The sequence below is a fragment of the Apium graveolens genome, chromosome 6 (assembly GCF_009905375.1).
Source record: "Apium graveolens cultivar Ventura chromosome 6, ASM990537v1, whole genome shotgun sequence".
NCBI lineage: Eukaryota > Viridiplantae > Streptophyta > Magnoliopsida > Apiales > Apiaceae > Apium > Apium graveolens.
Window position 1 is genome coordinate 42,164,247 of NC_133652.1, and position 19,520 is coordinate 42,183,766.

Below are 19,520 nucleotides of genomic sequence, written 5' to 3' on the forward strand. Positions count from 1 at the left end.
TCAAGAATATTAAAGCTTAAATATAATATGTTGTAAGGGGGATTTGAATCATGAACCCTATGAGAGAAGTTTACATATTAATATAATATATAATAGTTTATTATAATATTTAACGATTCTCATTTATCTGAATTATGATCTAACGACTGTTATTTAACATACCAAATAATTGACCAACAACCAAATAGTGGGTATTCTTTTTATAATAATATAAATTTTGAACGGCTAAAAATTAGTGAATCTTAATTTATTTAATATATTAATGATTATAAATGCAGGTCCCTTAATCAACACTATGTTTATTAAAATTTGAATATTTGTTTTGCAATACTTTTCTTGAAGGAAAGGTTCTAATATCATGAAGTAATCTTATTCTCATTGTTAGTCACGAGGCTTTCTTTGTTCATTAAGTCGCAAAGGCACGTTCAATGTGTTTTACTTAATTGTATTATTTTCTAAGAACTAAGTGGTGTTTAGTTGTATCTGTTTGGTTTGCTTATATTTTGAATTTAAAAAAATGGACCGGTCTTGGTTATTTGTGAATAGAAGAACGAAAGAGTTCCAGAAAGAAGTTGATGATTTAGTGTTATTTGCGTATGAGAACGACTATGATGAAAAGTCCATATGTTGTCCATGTATAAAATGTACACATAGTAAACATTTGGATGCTCGAACAGTGAAGGACCATCTTTTCCAAAATGGTATTGATCAAATGTACACATGTTGGACTTGGCACGGTGAGTTAAATATAGGAGAAGCTCAGCCTACCACTGAAGGGACCGACGGTTCACAATGTATGGATCAGTTCCTGTCCAAAATAGAGAATGATAATATTGATGAGGATGTATCCTTAGACTCTTCAGATTTATTTAACATATTCAATCTAAACATGAATCCCTTTATCCAGGATGTGAAGGCTTTAGAGCATCTCCAGCGGTATTATTAAAACTGTTAGCTAAAATAAAATATGAAATAGAGACTATCTAAAAATTTACCTGTAAGGTTATTTACTCCAGTGGAGTTGGCTATAATGATTAGCTATATTTTGAAAATAGTATATTGTTATTATTTCAGGTTGTTATAAATAAAATTTATTATTTTAATATGGTAACAGATTATATGTAATTTAACTACAGGTTGTTAGAAATTCGACAAATATAGCCAACATAGAAAATTGGCTATATTTTTAGCTAAGGGTAATGCACAATTGGAACAAATAATTTTTTTACATAATATCTAATATATATATTTAAGGTACGTTTGACACATTTTAAGCTAAGGGTTCATCGCCATTAGAGATACTCTTACTAAAATGAAGGTTTTAGTAAAGTTTTATAAATTGAAAGCAAAATATGAAGTATCTGATAGTTGTTTCTCTGAAATGCTACTTTTAGTTGGGTCTATATTTTCAAAAGTCAACACTTTTCCTTCTTCATTCAGTGAAGCCAAAAAAGCTTATGTGCTTTGGGAATGAAGTATGAGAGAATACAAGTGTGTTTGAATGATTATTTATTACATCGTGGAGAGAGAGATGAAGATGAGACGAAGTGCCGCCTTTGTCATCGGTTGAACTAAAAAAGGAGATGAATTGGAAGGCATTCCTGCAAAGGTTTTAACTCGGTCATCAATATAACTTGAAGAACCAAAATTCACGTCTGTAATATCCTTCTCAATTACCCTTTCGTTGAGATTAATTTTTGGTTCCATTGCAAAAAAAAAAATTAATCTCCTCATTCATCTTTTTTTTCCTGTTGTTTTATCTTTATTGTTCCATGCTTTATGTTTAATTGAAATTCGTTTTCTCTGTCCCTGCAATTTATTCATGTGAGCAGTAGAGTTCCCAAGTACAAAGCCTCCTTTTATTACCTCATCCAACCGACTTGGATCACCAATTCCACTTATCACTACATCATCTATTTCACTATCTATTTTCTTTATATTCTTTTGTTCATTCTTACACAAACTTCATTCTTCATCTTTTTTGACTCTATAACTTGTTGTCAACATTCATCATAATTCAATCCATTCATCAACATATTCACTTTAACTCCATAACTTCTCCTGTCAAAGCTTTTAAAGGAAATCTCATAATTTTCACCCAACATTGAACACTCATCTAATTTTGCATCTTTCCATCTCCCAGATCCATTCTTCAAATATCATAATACTATTTGCATGCCATCCATTCGTCTTGTTTAAAAGATATGTATTGTACTTCCTTCTTCATACCTAAATATCTTTACTTTCCAAACATCATTGGTTTTCCATATTCGATTAAAAATGGTTTGTATGAATTTACTAGTACATACATTTTTTGATATAACTTTACCCACCCAAATTATGTCACCTTTACTTTCTTCAATTTCCCATTCATCATTTTGCTATACTGTTTGTTTGGTTACCCTAGGGAATTTATTTACCTAGGAAGTTATACTTCCCGTCTATATAAATTTATCGGTAAATGTTATAAACTTGTTCAATTAGCAATAGTTATTTGACTTCCTGATCATTCATTTGATTTACTAGTTTTATTTTTTTTCATAACAAATTTTATACTTTAATAATTATTATATCTTACTTATTATAATTATCTTGGTGTTTATCATTAATTTTTTAATATGTAAATTCAAAAGAAAATAATTACATACACGCAATCTTTCTGATTTATTTTTTTATTAATATCTTAACAAACATAGGTACTGAAATTATAACACATGAATTTAAATAATTGATATCTTTTATATTAAATAAACTATAAATGTACAATATAAATTCTAAAATAAAATTGATTTGAAATAATAATTAAAAATTAGATTTCAATATTAATATTTTTGATTGTAAAATCTTACGCTAACTAAAATTTAAAATATAAAATATTTTTACATGGAAATTAAAAATAAATTTAAAAAAAATAACTAACACATACTTTAATAAAGAAATATATTTTATTTGCATATATCTATACTATACTATTATAAGCAGAATACCCTCTATTTGGTAGTTAGTCGGTTGTTCGGTATATACGGTATATAACAATCATCATATCTAAATTCAGACAGATGGGAACCGTTGGATGTATTAATTAAATAATATTATATTAATATTTAAGCTGCTCTCATAAATTCACGGTTCGAATCACGTCAACAACATATTATATTTAAACTTTTATATTCTTTATTTTTAACAATTTTTACAGGTTCAAGGTTCGAGTACCTGTGCGATGCACGGGATGATTATCATTTTTTTATAGAAAACATTTTAATATTTTTTATTTATTTCATTAAATTTATTTTAATATTTTTATTTTCTGAATACATTTTATGTTTTTCGTAAATAATATAATTTTCAATTTTGTTTACTTTTTGTACTTATATATTTAGTTATTATTGTATTTGTATATTTGACTTTGATAACCTAAATATAACATATGTGTTATAATTTATTTTATATCTTTGTTATCTGATTATTTTAACATTACAAATTTGTAAGAAAAATATTTTAATCATATCACATAATATATTTACGTAATTATTTTTCTTTTATTTATATATTTTATTTTCAGGAGTTTGATCAAAGATTGAAAAGTTGTTTGGGATTTTATCATGCCGTGTTTGTAACAATATTTTATAATTATTTCCATTCTAGTACTAATTTTGAAAAAATTATTTTATATTTAATTATCATAGTACTTTTTTTTACTAATCAATTGTCATAGTACTTTTAAATATATTTTATTATATTTGTAATTTTGAATTGTAATCATTTATTATTATTATATATTTCTTCCTAGTTTTTATATTTTAATGATTCATGTACACTAAATTTTTAAAAGACTGTAATATACATGAATTTTAGGTAATAATAATAATAATAATAATAATAATAATAATAATAATTTGTGCTTACTAATTAGAGATGGAATAGGTTTATTAATAGATATTTGATTAATAAAATAAGTTCTAACCGTAATAGAAGAGTTGAGTCTATATATTTATACATAAACGTACCTTTACAATAAAACCCTACAAGGTTAAGCAAAAAGATTAATAAGTGAAGTTGTGAGAATTTTGTCTTCTCAGTTGATTTAAGATACTATATCCATCGACTTAGACTTTACTTGGTTTACCCTATATTATCTTATTTATAGAATTATTTGCTTTTGTATGTACGTGTTGAGATGTTATGGTAAACAAAAGTAGTACAAACTCAAAGTTTCAAGATTATGGTTCCCTGTTATGCTTAATATGCTTACATGGTTTATAGGCCCTTAGTACTATGTAGTGATTAGTTTGTTATTATATTTTTAAATTGAATTTATAAATTTGTTTATTGATTGTATTAATGATTTCCTAATTATACTAAAGAAGTTAATGGACTTATGTAATATATTTTGTGTCTTGTGATGTATAATGCTATATTATTTGAAAATAAAATATGGAGAATTATTTACGTATGCAGATTTATAATATAATATTAGTATAAATTATTGTGCCTTTATGTATGTCCAGTGAACAGTCAAATATTGATTATAATATTTTAAAGTGGAATTGCCTTGTTTCAATTGTTTAATATTTTCCAACTGTTGGTCATGTTACTGCGTCAATTTATTAAACTATATTTTACTGAGTTTTATGTACATTAAGTTGAGAAGTGGTTAATTGATTTTCTGGTGTCCTGGTTTGTTAAATCCAATAATGATTCAACCATATATTACAAAGTGAGGCCGCAGGACTGTAGCAATGTCCCGCAAGACTAGTAACAGGTTATAAGTAAAAATTAAATAAACGAATATAAAGAATGTATATTAATAGTAAATTCTATCTTTTGTATTTAGATCACGGGCCGGAAATTTAGCGACTCGTGGACTTCGTTAGTATTTTATTTACGATTTTTGAGCTACGGATTCTGTCCCCTTTTTATTCGGCGCTACTCCTCTTTTTTATTATATTTATTTGATTCGTTCCGTTCTACTTTCTGCTCATATCGTTAATATTTGCTTTGGTCGTTTTAACTTCCGAAAATTGTTTTAAAATTTGGTTTTGAAAATTTAGATATATGTTTATGCGGTTTTCAAAAATTATTTATGACACCCACCTGCTTTGAAAATTTGTATCATTTGTCTCAGGTGAGTTTTAAATTTTGCGAGAATATTTATTTTGAACCGTTAGAGATATAGGGTATACCGAGTTAACCAGTTGTAGGGGTACTACAGCCATGTCATTGCGGCACCAGTGACATGACACTTCCGTGACAGTGTGATTGGTCACGGCGTATCCTTCTGTTAGCTCTTGGGAGGAGTTTTTGCGCATTTGATATTTGTTCAGGATACGTGGGTGCACCCAGAGTTTGATTTTTGATTTGATTTATGGTGACGTTGTATATGTCGTACACGTTATCCATTCTGTTGCACATATTAGGTACCCTATGATGTGTGTATTTGTATTTTTCTGATCTCGGTATGAAGTATCATAACCTCTCGTTGTTTCAGCCTTACTTATTTTTAAAATTGTTCTTTTATTATAAATTGCTGATTATTTATTTCTGATCTCTTTGTTTATAAATTGTATTCCAAATCCGTACTCGGCGTTTGACTCATGCCGTATTCTTTTTCTGGCAGGTGTTTAGGGGAATTTGGGACTGTGTGATGGAGAGCTACCTCTTTTATTGATTAGGATTTCGGACTTTATCAGTATTTAGATTTAATTATTTATTTGGAGAATTCAGAATCGATATTATTGGTTTAGACATTTTGGAGATTTAATATTATTTTAGAAATTTTAGATTTTTAAATTATTGTTAGAAATATATTAGTACTCTGTTTGCAGGTTTATGGATTTTAAGTAATATCTCCTTTTATTAATAAAAAGGGGGTGTTACAAAGACAATCCGTAATTTTCTTGTTTTACAAAATGAAACAAAATATATGTAATATTTATACATAAATTCAATCTAAATGTAATCCTCATTTTATAAGATAAAAATTAAAATTATCTATGCAAAAATATTTTAAATCAAACTTACCCATTTCAAATTGTTTTAAGAAAATGATATTATTTTAACCCGATTAACAAATCATTTGTTGATTGTTATTTATATTTATTTTTATTAAGATAATTGTTACTTGTATTATATATAACACTAATTAACATTATTTTATATAATTTAAGAATATATAATTATAATTCAATTTCTTAGTTAATTACCTATTGTGTTTGTTATGCTGATTATTAAATATTATAAAAGAATTAATGAAATAAATATAATTAATAATGTATTTTATTAGATCTTTATTTTAATTTTGAATTATAATAGATTCACTCTTATTATATTATATAGATTCCTCATTTTATGTTTTAGAGGATTCATGTGCTCTAAATTTTTTAAAATATAATCCTAATTTTTTATTTTTACAAAATGAAACAAAACAATGTAATATTTATACATAAATATAATATAACTGTTTTTCGTTAGTTTATATGATAGAGATGAAAATTTTCTATTCAAAAATAGTTTAAATCAAACTTACCCACTCCATTATTTTTTTAAAAATGATACAACTTTAACCCGATTATAAATGATTTGATAATTGCTACTTAAATTTATTTTTATTAGAATAATTGTTACTTGGATTATATATGTAATATAATATTTTTAATATTGTTTATATCATTTAAAAATATATGATTATAGTAAAATTTCTTAATTAATTGTCCATTGTGTTTGTTATACAAATTATTAGATATTATAGTAGAATAATAGAATAAATGAAATAAATATAGTTTATATTATACATATATTTTAGCACGTGCGAGGACCACACGGTACTACCAAAACCTCGTTACTCAAATTATATATAGGATTTAATAATTTTGATAATTTTAAAATTATTAAATTTATAATTCTTTACTTAATAAATTTATTATTCCATATACAAATAAATTTTTATTTGTGTATCTTACTCCAATTATATATAGGATATAATTATCATAAATAAGCTGATAATAATATTTTTATTAATTTTAATTTGGATTTATTTACTTTTCTTACTTTACTCATGAAATTTATGTTATTTGTAATTTTTAATTTATAAAAAAATTATAAATTTTCATATGGTAAATATTATGAATTTCAATTTACTTTGTCTACTTTTTTATATTAAAATCTTTTTAATAAAAAATTTGTGGGTGAATTTTGGTGTGACATGCAAGTGAATTTTTAGAGGGTATGTCTTATGCGGTTATTACCTTCTTTCTAATATTTTTATTGTATTTTATGTTTATTGTGATTTTTGTATTCTACTTTTTGGGCTTATAATTATTAGGTTATTTTTGTCAATCTAGTACACGTTGTATTATTTTTTCTACTGTTACTTGTTTTCACTGAACTAATAGAGAGGAATTTACAATACTGACCTTGAAGACCATACCATCTTCATGTACCACATAAACCCCTTACACTAATTATATATGGGATATAATTATTTATTTTCAGTCAAGTCTCAAATTATCATAAAACATATATTATTATAACTTATTATATTTTTCAATTTATTTTTCAACTGTTGAAAATCTATATTAATAAATTAAAATTTTAAAATAAAATATATTATTAAAAATTATTCGAGTGTTAAAAATAATGCGTGCATCGCACGGGTTATAGGCTAGTATTTATTAATAATATATGGATTGTTTTTGTTTTTCACGTTTGACTCAGGAAGTGTGATAAGTGGATTTTATATCTACTTGGAACGCTTCATTACAGGCTTAAGTTGGTGTTTTGGTCTCAAATTATTGGTATTTTTGATGTGTTTTTGTGTTATTGCATTTCAGACATCAGTTAAATGAAGAAAGGAGCTTTTCAAAAAAATATGCTGAAAAGAGATCAGAATTGGAAGCCTAGGTCATTCTCAAGTTGTAGAGAATCTCGTTAGTTTCACGTGGGCAGTTGAATCACCTAATTCTGACGAACATAACTCAAGATATGGCCAAAAGAAGAATTGACAGAAAAATTCCAAAAGGTCAGCGCGGCCGCGCCAGAACCAGAGCGCCCGCGCAGCTGAAATCACTATTTCAGCGCGGCCGCGCCCGAAAACAGCGCGCCTGCGCCCGGTTTCTGCCCCAGAATCCTGATTTTAGTCGAAATTGAAGATTTTGAGAGTTCTGGTCATCCTGGAGCCTATATATACCAATAAAAAGACGTTTTTAACAACAAGGAGGCCTGAGAGAGCAATAAGGAGACCTAGAGAGCACGAGAAGGCTACGGAGAAGAATACTTTCATTTTCTTTAATATAGTTGATACTTGGATGCTCGTTTTCGATTTGTTCTTGAACCCTAGCACTCTTATATTGTTTATTATCATGCTTTCATTGGAACCATGATGATGATGAGTTCGATTATGAACTAATCGTTATCGTGTGGTTCTAACGGATTTACTTATGGATTTCTATAGTTAATTTGTTTCAATATCTTGGTGTGTGGTGATTGATTGATATCACAGTATTGGTTGTGCTTATTCGTCTTATGTGTGTAGCTAACATATAAGATAGCGTGTTAATCTCTATTGAAGCGAAAGTGAATATAGAGGTTTAGAACTTGCCATACTAGCATAGTTCATGTATTTGTTATGCATGATTCGTAAATAATTTTAACCATCTTACTTGCCCTATGTAATCACGATAAATAACTTGCGCATTAAACCGTTATGTTTTCAATTTTTATAGACATATAAGGACTAAGCATAATTGGTGTTTATTCAACTTATATCTCTTTTGTGGATGCTTGGTAGTAGGGTATTCGTACAACGAAAGTTGGCGTTTACTAGTTTCGTGTTATCTGATTAGTTTCATCACCATTGCATGCTAAGGTTAAGAACAAAAAGACTATTGAATGAAGTATTTAATGAAGTTAGGATCCCATGTTTGTCATATATAGTAATTCAACCTCAATTCTTTAGTTAATGTTATTTAGTATAATCTCTTAGTTTAATCAAAACCCAATTTATTATTTGTCTTAGCATTGAGCGATAACCATACATTGTTGCATAGGTGCATAAGTTGAACTTAACCTAAACCAGTCTATGTGGGAACGAATCTGATTTATATCTTATACTACTTACGAACGCGTATACTTGCGTGAATATTAGCGCGTGTTTTCGCCCTAACAAAGTGCAACTAAGCTAGGTAGGGTTGGGTAAGCGACTTACTCCTTTGTACCGGTATTTGGAGTTCCCAGTCAATTCTAATAGCTATATTTTGTCAAATTAAACAACTCTGTCTATTATCACTTTCCCGGTATTTCAAATATCCAGGTAAATATGTGTTAATTCGAACTTTTATCTGGATTTTTTGATTTTGTCGGATTTTCAAGAAAAAATTAGGCTCATTGGCTTTTTTATGTTTCTTTTCGGAATTAGATTGAATGTCGGGTTTCACATTTTTCTAAAGTGTGGCTCAAATTTCCGTCAAAAAAAAGCGTGGCCCAAATCAAAATCATATTTGAATGGAGAATAACTGTGTTAGGCCCACTTACATAGTTAAGACCACTTAGTTAGTTAGGCCCATTTACCCACTTAGGCCCAATATGGGATACCTCTCTATAAATAGGAGGGAACCACTCCATTGAGAGGGGTTGGCTATTTTAGGATATTGAGGCTTAGGTCCAACAGTGGCGCTAGAAGGAGGGGGATTCTCAGTTAACAAATTGGAAGACGATATCTCGCATCACAGAGAAACTCCACCAAAGCAGGCTGAAGCTCAAGCTCCGGCTACGAAAGAGATTAAGAGCATACTACAAAAAGCAGATCTAAAATACAAAATTATACTCCAACCCAAAATATTGTTGTTTAACCCTGAAGACGAGGTCTCTGGTGAAAGGCCAACCCAATAAGATCCAGTTGATCGGAAAAAACGACTGAAAGGCCGTGACAGAACCCTCGTTCAAGCTTCAGTGATATGCGCCTACATCTCGATAAGAAACAGCGAGACAAAAGCAAAGACGTCAAAGATGATGAAACAGCAATTCCAGATGAAGACGACGAGGAGCAACAGCTACTCGAAAGAGAGCGTAAGTTGATAACAGGAAAATATTAGACGTAAAAAGGAAATCATGCGTCTACATAAAGAGCTCTCTGAAGTATCAGAAGACTACGAATCATTAGAATACCATACAAAAGAGCATGATTCCACCTGACTCCCATCAAAACGCTCAACGTTCTCTGAGTATGAGGAGTCGGCAGGCTCGTACCACTCGAAGAGAAAACAAATGAAAGCAGAGGATGACGAGGCCTCCGAGGGAGAAGAAAGCCAGGATACAAGCTCCAAGTGACGTCAAACTTTAAAGCTTTCAAAACTAGCGGATGATTTAACTCTCATTAAAAACTATATTCGAACTCAAAGCGGAGGCATTGAGATGACCTCTGAGAGTCCCCACTTCTTGAAAATAGAGAATGCAAAGATAAACAGAGAATTAAAGGTTCCCCCTATCGAGTCTTTCGATGGATCCACGGACCCATCAGACTTCATCAATTTGTTTACCAACGAAACGAGGACCTACGAGCATATCTCACTCGCTTTTGTGCCCATATTGCAAAAATTACTGACCTTGTTGATCCATTATCAGTAAGTTATCTCATAGCCGGCATCGACAGGTCTCGTCACAGCCAGCTTCTCGAGGAACTCTTTGAAAAAGAACCCAAGACATTGCAGGCAGCAATAAAAATTATAGAACACAGATTGACTCTCCAAGAGGCTGTCGAGAGCATCCAGCACTCCCGATCTCCGAAGCTTCGATATGATCGAAGCCCGAGGAGGCCCCGTGACTATGAAAAAAGTGACGGCACGAGACAACAACAGCAAGAGAGGCCCCGAGGCACACGACAATCTCAATCATCACCAACGTCTCACATCTATCACAAATCCCGCTTTACAGAAGAGCCTACACACCATGGTGGTAAACAACCAACCTCGAGGAGTAAAGATTATCAAGAACCTATAAAGTTGAACACTGATAAGGAAACGATCTTGGCAATCCTCAAAACTGATCCTTCTTATAGACCCCCGAGACCTATGAATCCGAACAGACCACCTAGCAGCAAATATTGTGACTATCATGAAGATACTGGTCACGAAACAGAAACATGCTTCCAGTTGACAAACCTCAAAGAGGAAAAGGTGCGTGATGGACACTTAGCCCGTTACCTGGATAATCTTCAACTTCATAGATCCCAGAGTCATGACTCAGACAGGGTGATTGATGTCATATCAGGAGGATATTCGGCTGGAGGATCCTCAAATAATTCTAAAAAACTATATGCTAGAGATGTTTACAGGATTGAATCCAAAAGGCCGCGAAAGAATCCAACCCCAGTAATCTCCTTCTCAGATGAGGATTATACAGACGACATCATTGAGGATCATCAAGATGCCCTTATCATCACAACTAAAATTGGAACAAACACAGTCAAAAAAATCTTGGTAGACAATGGAAGCTCGGAAAACATTCTGTACTACAGTGCATTCTCTAAAATGGATCTGGGAGATAGGAAGCTCGACACAGCTAAAGCCACACCTCTATATGGATTCACAGGAAACGAGGTCAAGCTCGTGGGCATCGTTGACCTCCATGTCCTCTTCGGCTCTCCACCATGCCAAGTTTGGCAAGGGGTCAAGTTTTATGTGGTTAATGCAAAATCAAATTTCAATGCTATCATTGGTAGAACTATTATCGGTCCACTCAGAGCAATCACATCCATTGCCCATCTTAAAATGAAATTCCCAACAGAATTTGGAGTCGGTGAGATATGCGGTGATCAACGAGCTTCACGACAATGTTATATAGGCAATTCAATTCCAAAAAAGCGTAATCCACAAACTGAATAAGGTATGTAGGTAAATTTCTTAGTATACAAAAGGGTAGAGATGAACCACCTAGTTTCTGCAATTAAATTTACTCTAATTCAATGATGAATAGGATACCTGCAGTGACTTGCTTAGAAACAAAATCGAATCAACTTGCTGTCTCTTCTTTTATTCCCATACAAAGGTGCATATCAGTTTTAATCTCTCTTTTATATGAATAAATTTGTTTACCTTTTTTTCTCCCAATAGCAACTTGATCTCTTTGCAACTTTGATTTTTTGTGAATTCATGCGTTTTAGAGATCAAAGATTCAATCTTTTCGTCAATATTACCCCCATGCTCTGTCGCTCATATTCATATGTTAATATAGGATGAATGGGGTCTAGAGATCAAAGATCAAATCTTCGTCATATAGTAGCAAGTTTATATATTACAAGTTCAAAATAATAGAAACACGTACGAGAAGATTATGGAAGACAATGTAAATTTTGTGAACAATAAGTGTTGAAACTTGCCATTAGTGTTTTACTGCAAGACTTTGTAGCAATTTGAGCAGCTCAAAAAATTTAGATAAGTATAAGCAGAAGCATCACATTAGTCTGTAGCTATTTGAAACCACCTCATACCATGCACTTATGCTGTCTTTTCTAGGAAACTGGTTGCTAAATATATTGTTTTTTGCATTATATTTATTTTTTTACCAGTTTAGTGCAAGTCTAGTTGGCTAGCTATTCAAACCAGTTGCTAATATTATTCTCTAGTATCGCTTGATTAATGATCTCAATAAAATCTGATGCTATTAAAGGGATGTTAAATTTCTTGTCTATAAAAAAAGAGGGACAATTTTCCGACATCTAGTTGCTAAATCATTTTTTGGCCTAATGAATCAGTTTGTTTTAATAAAGGGAAAATGATATTCTAAGAATATCACTGTCCTGATTATTTGGAACATTATACATAGGTAGAAATATAGTCCCTGTAAGAAAAAACTAACTTGGGTGATGTCCGGTCCTAAACATTCCCTTTATTCGCTTGACATAAGCTAATATGTCATTTCTGTTATCCTTGGTTCTTTCTTCAGGTTTTAAATTCTATCTCCTTTTATTTTTTCGCAGAAACACCTTCAGTAACATAGATCACAGAGTGTCTTGGGCTGACATACCTGCTGATATTGTGTTCATTATCTTTGGACTACTTCGCGATATGAACAACCATCACTTTCTTGATCTTTATCAATGTCTTGTTGTTTGTCGTTCATGGCGATTTGTTGCTAAACAAATATGGCAAAATCACATCTTGCCGACAACTCCCTGGTTGATTCTAAAGGGAAAAACATATGACAGTAATATACATTTTAACACTAATCCATTCAAGTGGCATAAACATCTCCGTATTGGGTCAAATTAAAATGAATCTAGCTTTTCTCTGGATTTGTATTCTTACCGGATGAAAATTTATGCTTCATTTGATGGATGGTTACTTTTAGGCACTTCTCGACCAACCATTCCTTTATAATCTTTATGACAAAAATTCTTCTCCAGCAGATTTACCGCTTCATCCCCATATGAAATGTGTTTTATCTGGAAGTACACCTACAGATCCTAACTGCGTCATTTGTCTCAAGTTTTGTCAGAAACGAGATTTTCTTGATTTTCGTTTTAATACACTAGCCTTTTGTAGGCCAGCCTCGTCATCATCATGGCTCAGATTGGAAGTGATAACTCCGGGTGGCGGGGCTGCTTCTTCGACGCCGCGTCTGGATCCTTCGCCGCTGTGGAGGTGTAGTTGTAATGGGTTCCTACAAAATAACACCAGAAGGGAGGTTTGGGTCTCGCGGCGCTAAGAACTCGTTTTTGGGGAAGATAAAGATAGATGTGAATGCAAGGTGACTGTGTGTATATGAGTGTGAGAGAGTGATTAACCCCAAAATCTCACCTTCTTGGCCTATTTATAGCCTAAGTTAGGGTTTTGGGGTTGGTACCTTTAGATCATAGTCATTGGTTCTCGGAGCGGAGGACACCTGACCGGAGTGGATACTTTACACGTGTCAGTGTGGGACTGGCTGAGGAATGTTCTGAGGATCCTCTGACACGTGCCCTGATTACTCCCATGATTGATGCGTGACAGTTGTCCTCATCATGTGCTTGGGCCAGTTTCTCACGTGCTGGGATTTATCAAGGTTGGGCTTGCGGGATTGATCCGGTTAGGACTGGCGCCCAGTTACTCAATCGAACATAGCTCGGATACCATGAAGAATGAGATGTGTGTCTCAGGGCTTCAAAAAAAAAAAAAAATTTGAGTTATTGGTGATTATGTGCACCATAAAGAAACTGTGGAGAGAAGGCTCCCGAATGAAACTGTGGAGAGAAGACTCCCGAATGAAACTGTGGAGAGAAGGGCTCCCGAATGAAACTGTGGAGAAAAGGGCTCCCGAATGAAATTGTGGAGAGAAGTGCTCTGCAACGATAGTAGAGGTGATGGGAAGTACATCACTGGTCAAGTAATTTTAAAAATTTTGAATTAAGAGGGAGTGTTGGAAATAATAATTCAAAATTATTTGAATTGTTTTTTGGATTGATTTTGATTAGGTTGTTAGAAATAGAGTTTAAATATTTATTAGATAATGTAGTTTTTGAATTATAGATAAGGTTAGGGTTACCTATTTATTAGGTGTATTAGTTAAATGTACACCTATATAAAGAGGTGAATTATAATGTATTTTTATAAAAAAAAAAAATTGAGTTATTGGTGATTATGTGCACCATAAAGAAACTGTGGAGAGAAGGGCTCCCGAATGAAACTGTGGAGAGAAGGGCTCCCGAATGAAATTGTGGAGAGAAGTGCTCTGCAACGATAGTAGAGGTGATGGGAAGTACATCACTGGTGAAGTAATTTTAAAAATTTTGAATTAAGAGGGAGTGTTGGAAATAATAATTCAAAATTATTTGAATTGTTTTTTGGATTGATTTTGATTAGGTTGTTAGAAATAGAGTTTAAATATTTATTAGATAATGTAGTTTTTGAATTATAGATAAGGTTAGGGTTACCTATTTATTAGGTGTATTGGTTAAATGTACACCTATATAAAGAGGTGAATTATAATGTATTTTTATAGAAGTATTGCTTCAGATAATAAAATAGTTCTGTTTTAGTTTACTTTTTTAGAATATCTTTTATCAGTTATCATTTATTTATAAAAATCCAACATGGTATCCAAGCTATGTTCGATTGAGTAACTGGGCGTCAAAAAATTGCTGCGAACAAATGAAGAAATGGAAGACAACAGATGGTAGTATTGCTAGAGATTCATGAAGAATGAGATGTGTGTCTCAGGGCTTCAAAAAAAAAAATTTTGTAGTCCTTCCGGGAGTTGCGTGGAGTTAGGAGTCTAGGAGTAGTCCTTCCAGGAGTTGTATAGAGTTAAAAGCCTAGGAGTCCTTCCAGGAGCTATATGTACGATCAGGAAGAATCTGTTGAAGACATTGTGTTCTTTGCTGGATAGTTTTATGCTATTGCTACTAGTGGAGAACTCTTTGTTTACAATGAAGATATCATTGATGGCAACACCGTCCCCAATATGAGCCCAACATGGACGAAGATAAAGATAGGATCTGAAGTATGTGGTATAAATTCACGTTCAGGGCTAGATGCTCACCGTTTTTTCCTTTATCTGGTGGAATCAAAGACTGGAGATTTATTGTTAGTTAAGAGGATATTCAAACCAAATAATGGCATTATCAACATTACCAAATCTGTTTTTGTATTTTCAGGTTGAAATACCGGAGTGACACTACTAATGGCAGTTATGACTGCAATTGGTATGAGATAAGCAGCCTCCCTGAAAAAGAAGTGCTATTATTGGGATGCAGAGTATACAGTTTGAGATTACTTAGTGTGTGGGAATTTGTCTTAAGATAATTTTAGGATGCCCAATCTATGGAATCTAAAAGGTGAAGACTAAACGGAAGTAGGAGCTTGCCAAAAAGTTTGCTCACTGTTGTCAACTACTCAGATAGTTGGGTTTATTAAGATACAACGTTCTTGGGGGCAAAATGTATGATTACTTTAGGTTTAGTTTTTGTGATATGGTTTATGACTTAATGTTTCATCGAAGAGTTAAGTCCAGGTTAGAGGTAGAATGACTGATTCTACTAGGTGCTAATAGTATCATATATGTTGCACCTCCAAACTCAATCAAGAATCTGTCCACTATCCTCGTCAACATATGTACAGATAAAGATTACAACTGCAAACACTCAAGGCTCCACTTTGCTAAAATACTATCTGATGAATGCGCATTCATGGCTTTGCTCAAGTTCATTTCAGGATCGACCACTGTGCAACTAGCAAATCAAGCATGATTATGAGGAGGCCATGATACTCGTTCTTGGGGACAAGGCACAGGAGCAGGCTGTGCAATGAAGGTAGGAATAGTTTCTCCGGGCATCAACACTGAAATTTCTGTCGGCCTCGTAAGAATCTGAGAGTGAGAAATGAAATTAGCCCTCACAACTCTTTGATAACATGTGTAATAACAAGTTTCGAAATCCATAAATAGAAATATGATGCAGCTGGAAAACGATGTTCTTTGCATAACTTCCCCTGCTTGGCACTTACAGAGATGCTTACTCGCGGAGGCAAGGGGGAACAAAAGGTGAACAAATAATATAATTTAAGCTAATTATTCTTCCTTATACTTAAGTAGCACATACTGAAGAACTAAGAGAGAACAGATTGAACAGCTTACACACGAAATGGCTTAAAATATTCCAATGCAGTTAAAATTCTAACAAACTCACATGGTTCAGTCTTTAGTATGTTGAGAGATTGCTTCAAAACAGTGCTTTGTCTGAGTTTATTTATCAGACATAACTATTATAATACTAATGGAAGATTTATATACATTTGATTAGATTGAACCAAACAGCTGGCATAATGAGGGCAGCAGACATGGATGCTGCTCTCACCGGCTCATCCCATCAACTACGAGATGTGCTCATTTGTCCATTAATATACACATATAAGACAGTTTCTGCTGATCGGTTCTGTTTTATTAATAACTATATATCTAATGTGAATAAATTGTGAAATGCTCCTCATTTTCCGCCACTGTCTTCATGTAATGCAAGCACAGAATATATATATATATACCACACTGATCAGTTGTATGGGAAAGCATCAAACTATAGTATTGTTTACTTGACTTTCATGTTTTCCATAAGTTAAAAACACATACCTCTATTTTGCATTGCACTTACTATTTTGGCTCCTCTATTTTGGTCATTTAAGTTTGGTTCATTACACATTGTGATATTCTAAGTGTTCTTTCCCAGTTCTAGCAGTGTATGAGTTTATCTTTTGCACATTAAGAATATGAAGCATACCTGAAAACACTAAAATTCTTCAGTACATTCTTATAAGGAGGCACACATTAGCAGATACTTCTTGACTTATAACAACTATATATCTTAATCGAATCAATCTCGAACTCGAGCACATTAATGCTAGTAAGAAGACAATAAACAAAGACATTACAACAAAACAAAAATGGCGGCTTGTCGGCGATCCAAGTGGTGTCCATGAGATGATGTGAAGCATCATAAACATTGGTAGCGACGGGCCAATTATTTAACATGGACGTAAAAGGGTGGGGGTTACAGACATGAGACACACAATGTCCCTCTAGTCTTTTTGAGGCAGAATTGGGGACCAATAAACCAGCTAGCATAATCTCGGATGGCCTTAAGTATCATTATCAATTGCTTAATCATCTTGTAAATCAAAGGTTCAGGAATAATGCACTTGCTTATAATATACACAAATACTGCTTAGTCAATGCCTATGTTTAATTATATCACTCCTACTCACAAAATCCAAGTTTATGTTCATTTGTCACTCTTTTTCTGGATATATGGATAGAAGAATCAATCCCAATCACAATATAGTTTGTAATTCTCTCGCCAGCAGGAAGCAAGCAAGTGGAGTTTATTAGAAACTTGTCGATAACAGCATCAACAATATTCATTGTTAGCTACTTCTATAATGACCAAAAACAATTGTCACTTAATCAGTTACCATAAAACATTGTCCAATTTAAATATTTTATTGATTGTTTTGTTTAACCGGTCCATCTAAAACACTACGATCTTAGAGGAAAACCCAAGTGTATCTTTACATTATATTGTAACAATCCCGAGCCCCGAATATGAGTAACTAACTAGTGTTAACATTCGTATTCGGAGGTTAATATGTAAATAACTTAGTTCGTCCGTTCGATATAAACATTCGACGAAAATCTTTTGGGAGGCATTTTAAACAATTTGTAAAAAATATAATGCTTAAGAATACTAATATAAGATCATGTTTTATATTATTATTCTAACATTAAAAATAAAACAAATCAACTGCAATGTATGCTAGATTAAAGACTAAGCAATGTACAATCACAGATATAATCATAGTATGAAGAGGCACTTGTTTATAAAACTCACCTTGGGTGACGGGTGACTAAGCTTTCCATGGTACCCCACTTGTGACACCTCATCAGCAAGACTCCGGTCACTGGACGGCGATGTTTCCGGCGAAGTATGTCTAAGAAACCTCTCAAACAGAGCCATAACAAGAAACATAGAAATGAGAATAGCAGTAGCAACAAAGCCACAAGAAACTGCATTGACTGAGTTACCAAAATGTCTAAAATAGTAATCTCTCTGAAAATTCACCGGAGCTCCAGTAGGTGACCATCCCCCATGATCTTCTTCACTCATGATTAGTTAAATAAATCTTGAATATATCATAAAAATCTTTATAAAACTCAAGCAGTAAAAAACCAAGCTTTATACAAAGAACAAGAAGAATGACAGTTAAAAGAAGTTAAAAACTTTACAATATTTAAAAAAGATTGAAGATTCTAGTAGCATTATTTGTGCTACTTCCAAGGCATTCCATGCTACAAGACCTAGTGATGCAGGTCTACTATAGATACACACAAGTAATAGTATTAGTACTGACTTTGTGTGGATGTATAGAAAACAATGTGGAGTGCACAGTTGAATGACAGATGAGAGGAGTGGTTTGGGAAAGAAGTGCAGACAAATGGCTTTGGGATTTGAAGAGCTCTGGGAAGAAAGAAAGAAAGAGAGAGCCTATCTTCTGGTTATTCTGACAATAAAATGTCACTGTTTCACTATTTTGTTTTACCTCCAACTTTAATTTGGAGTATTTAATATTTTTGCATGGGCTTGTGTTTGGGCTTCATTTGCTCTGCTTGTTTCTTGCAAGTTTTTGTTCAATGTTTCTACTTTCTTAGCTACTCACTCTGGTATTGTATATAATCTGAAATAGTCGACCTGTTCATAACATGTAATTGTTGCAGCACAAGTACGTATTGACATAGTGTGATATATTATCAGATGCGAATGCATGAAAATCAATGTTTACCGAATCCTGTGAATTATCTATGGGGATACAGTATGTTATGTTACTCCCTCGTCTAGTACAAGCGGAAGTTACAGTAAGTCGCAGATAAAAATACCGGTGTATAAAATTAGTTTTCAAAATAATTATAAAATATCATAATTAATTTTGTATTGATTAAATGTAAATGTATCTCATGTATTCACACAAATAGGAACAATTAAATTATTGTATATTGTATATCACTCG

The 19,520-nt window shown here is 32.4% G+C and overlaps 2 protein-coding genes across 2 annotated transcripts; one reads left to right on the forward strand and one right to left on the reverse strand.

Moving 5' to 3' along the window:
* The first annotated feature begins 9,950 nt into the window (after positions 1-9,950).
* On the forward strand, positions 9,951-13,816 carry LOC141664953 (uncharacterized). Its single transcript, XM_074470912.1, has 3 exons — positions 9,951-10,062; positions 10,420-11,877; positions 12,971-13,816. Exons 1-2 carry the CDS (start codon positions 9,951-9,953, stop codon positions 11,874-11,876), a joined length of 1,569 nt encoding a protein of 522 aa, XP_074327013.1. The 3' UTR covers position 11,877; positions 12,971-13,816.
* A 1,940-nt stretch (positions 13,817-15,756) lies between these two features.
* On the reverse strand, positions 15,757-19,109 carry LOC141664079 (uncharacterized). Its single transcript, XM_074469939.1, has 2 exons — positions 18,347-19,109; positions 15,757-16,335 (listed from the first exon to the last, which is right to left on the reverse strand). The coding sequence occupies exons 1-2, from the start codon at positions 18,620-18,622 to the stop codon at positions 16,207-16,209; spliced, it is 405 nt and encodes a 134-aa protein (XP_074326040.1). The 5' UTR covers positions 18,623-19,109; the 3' UTR covers positions 15,757-16,206.
* Between the last annotated feature and the right edge of the window lie 411 nt (positions 19,110-19,520).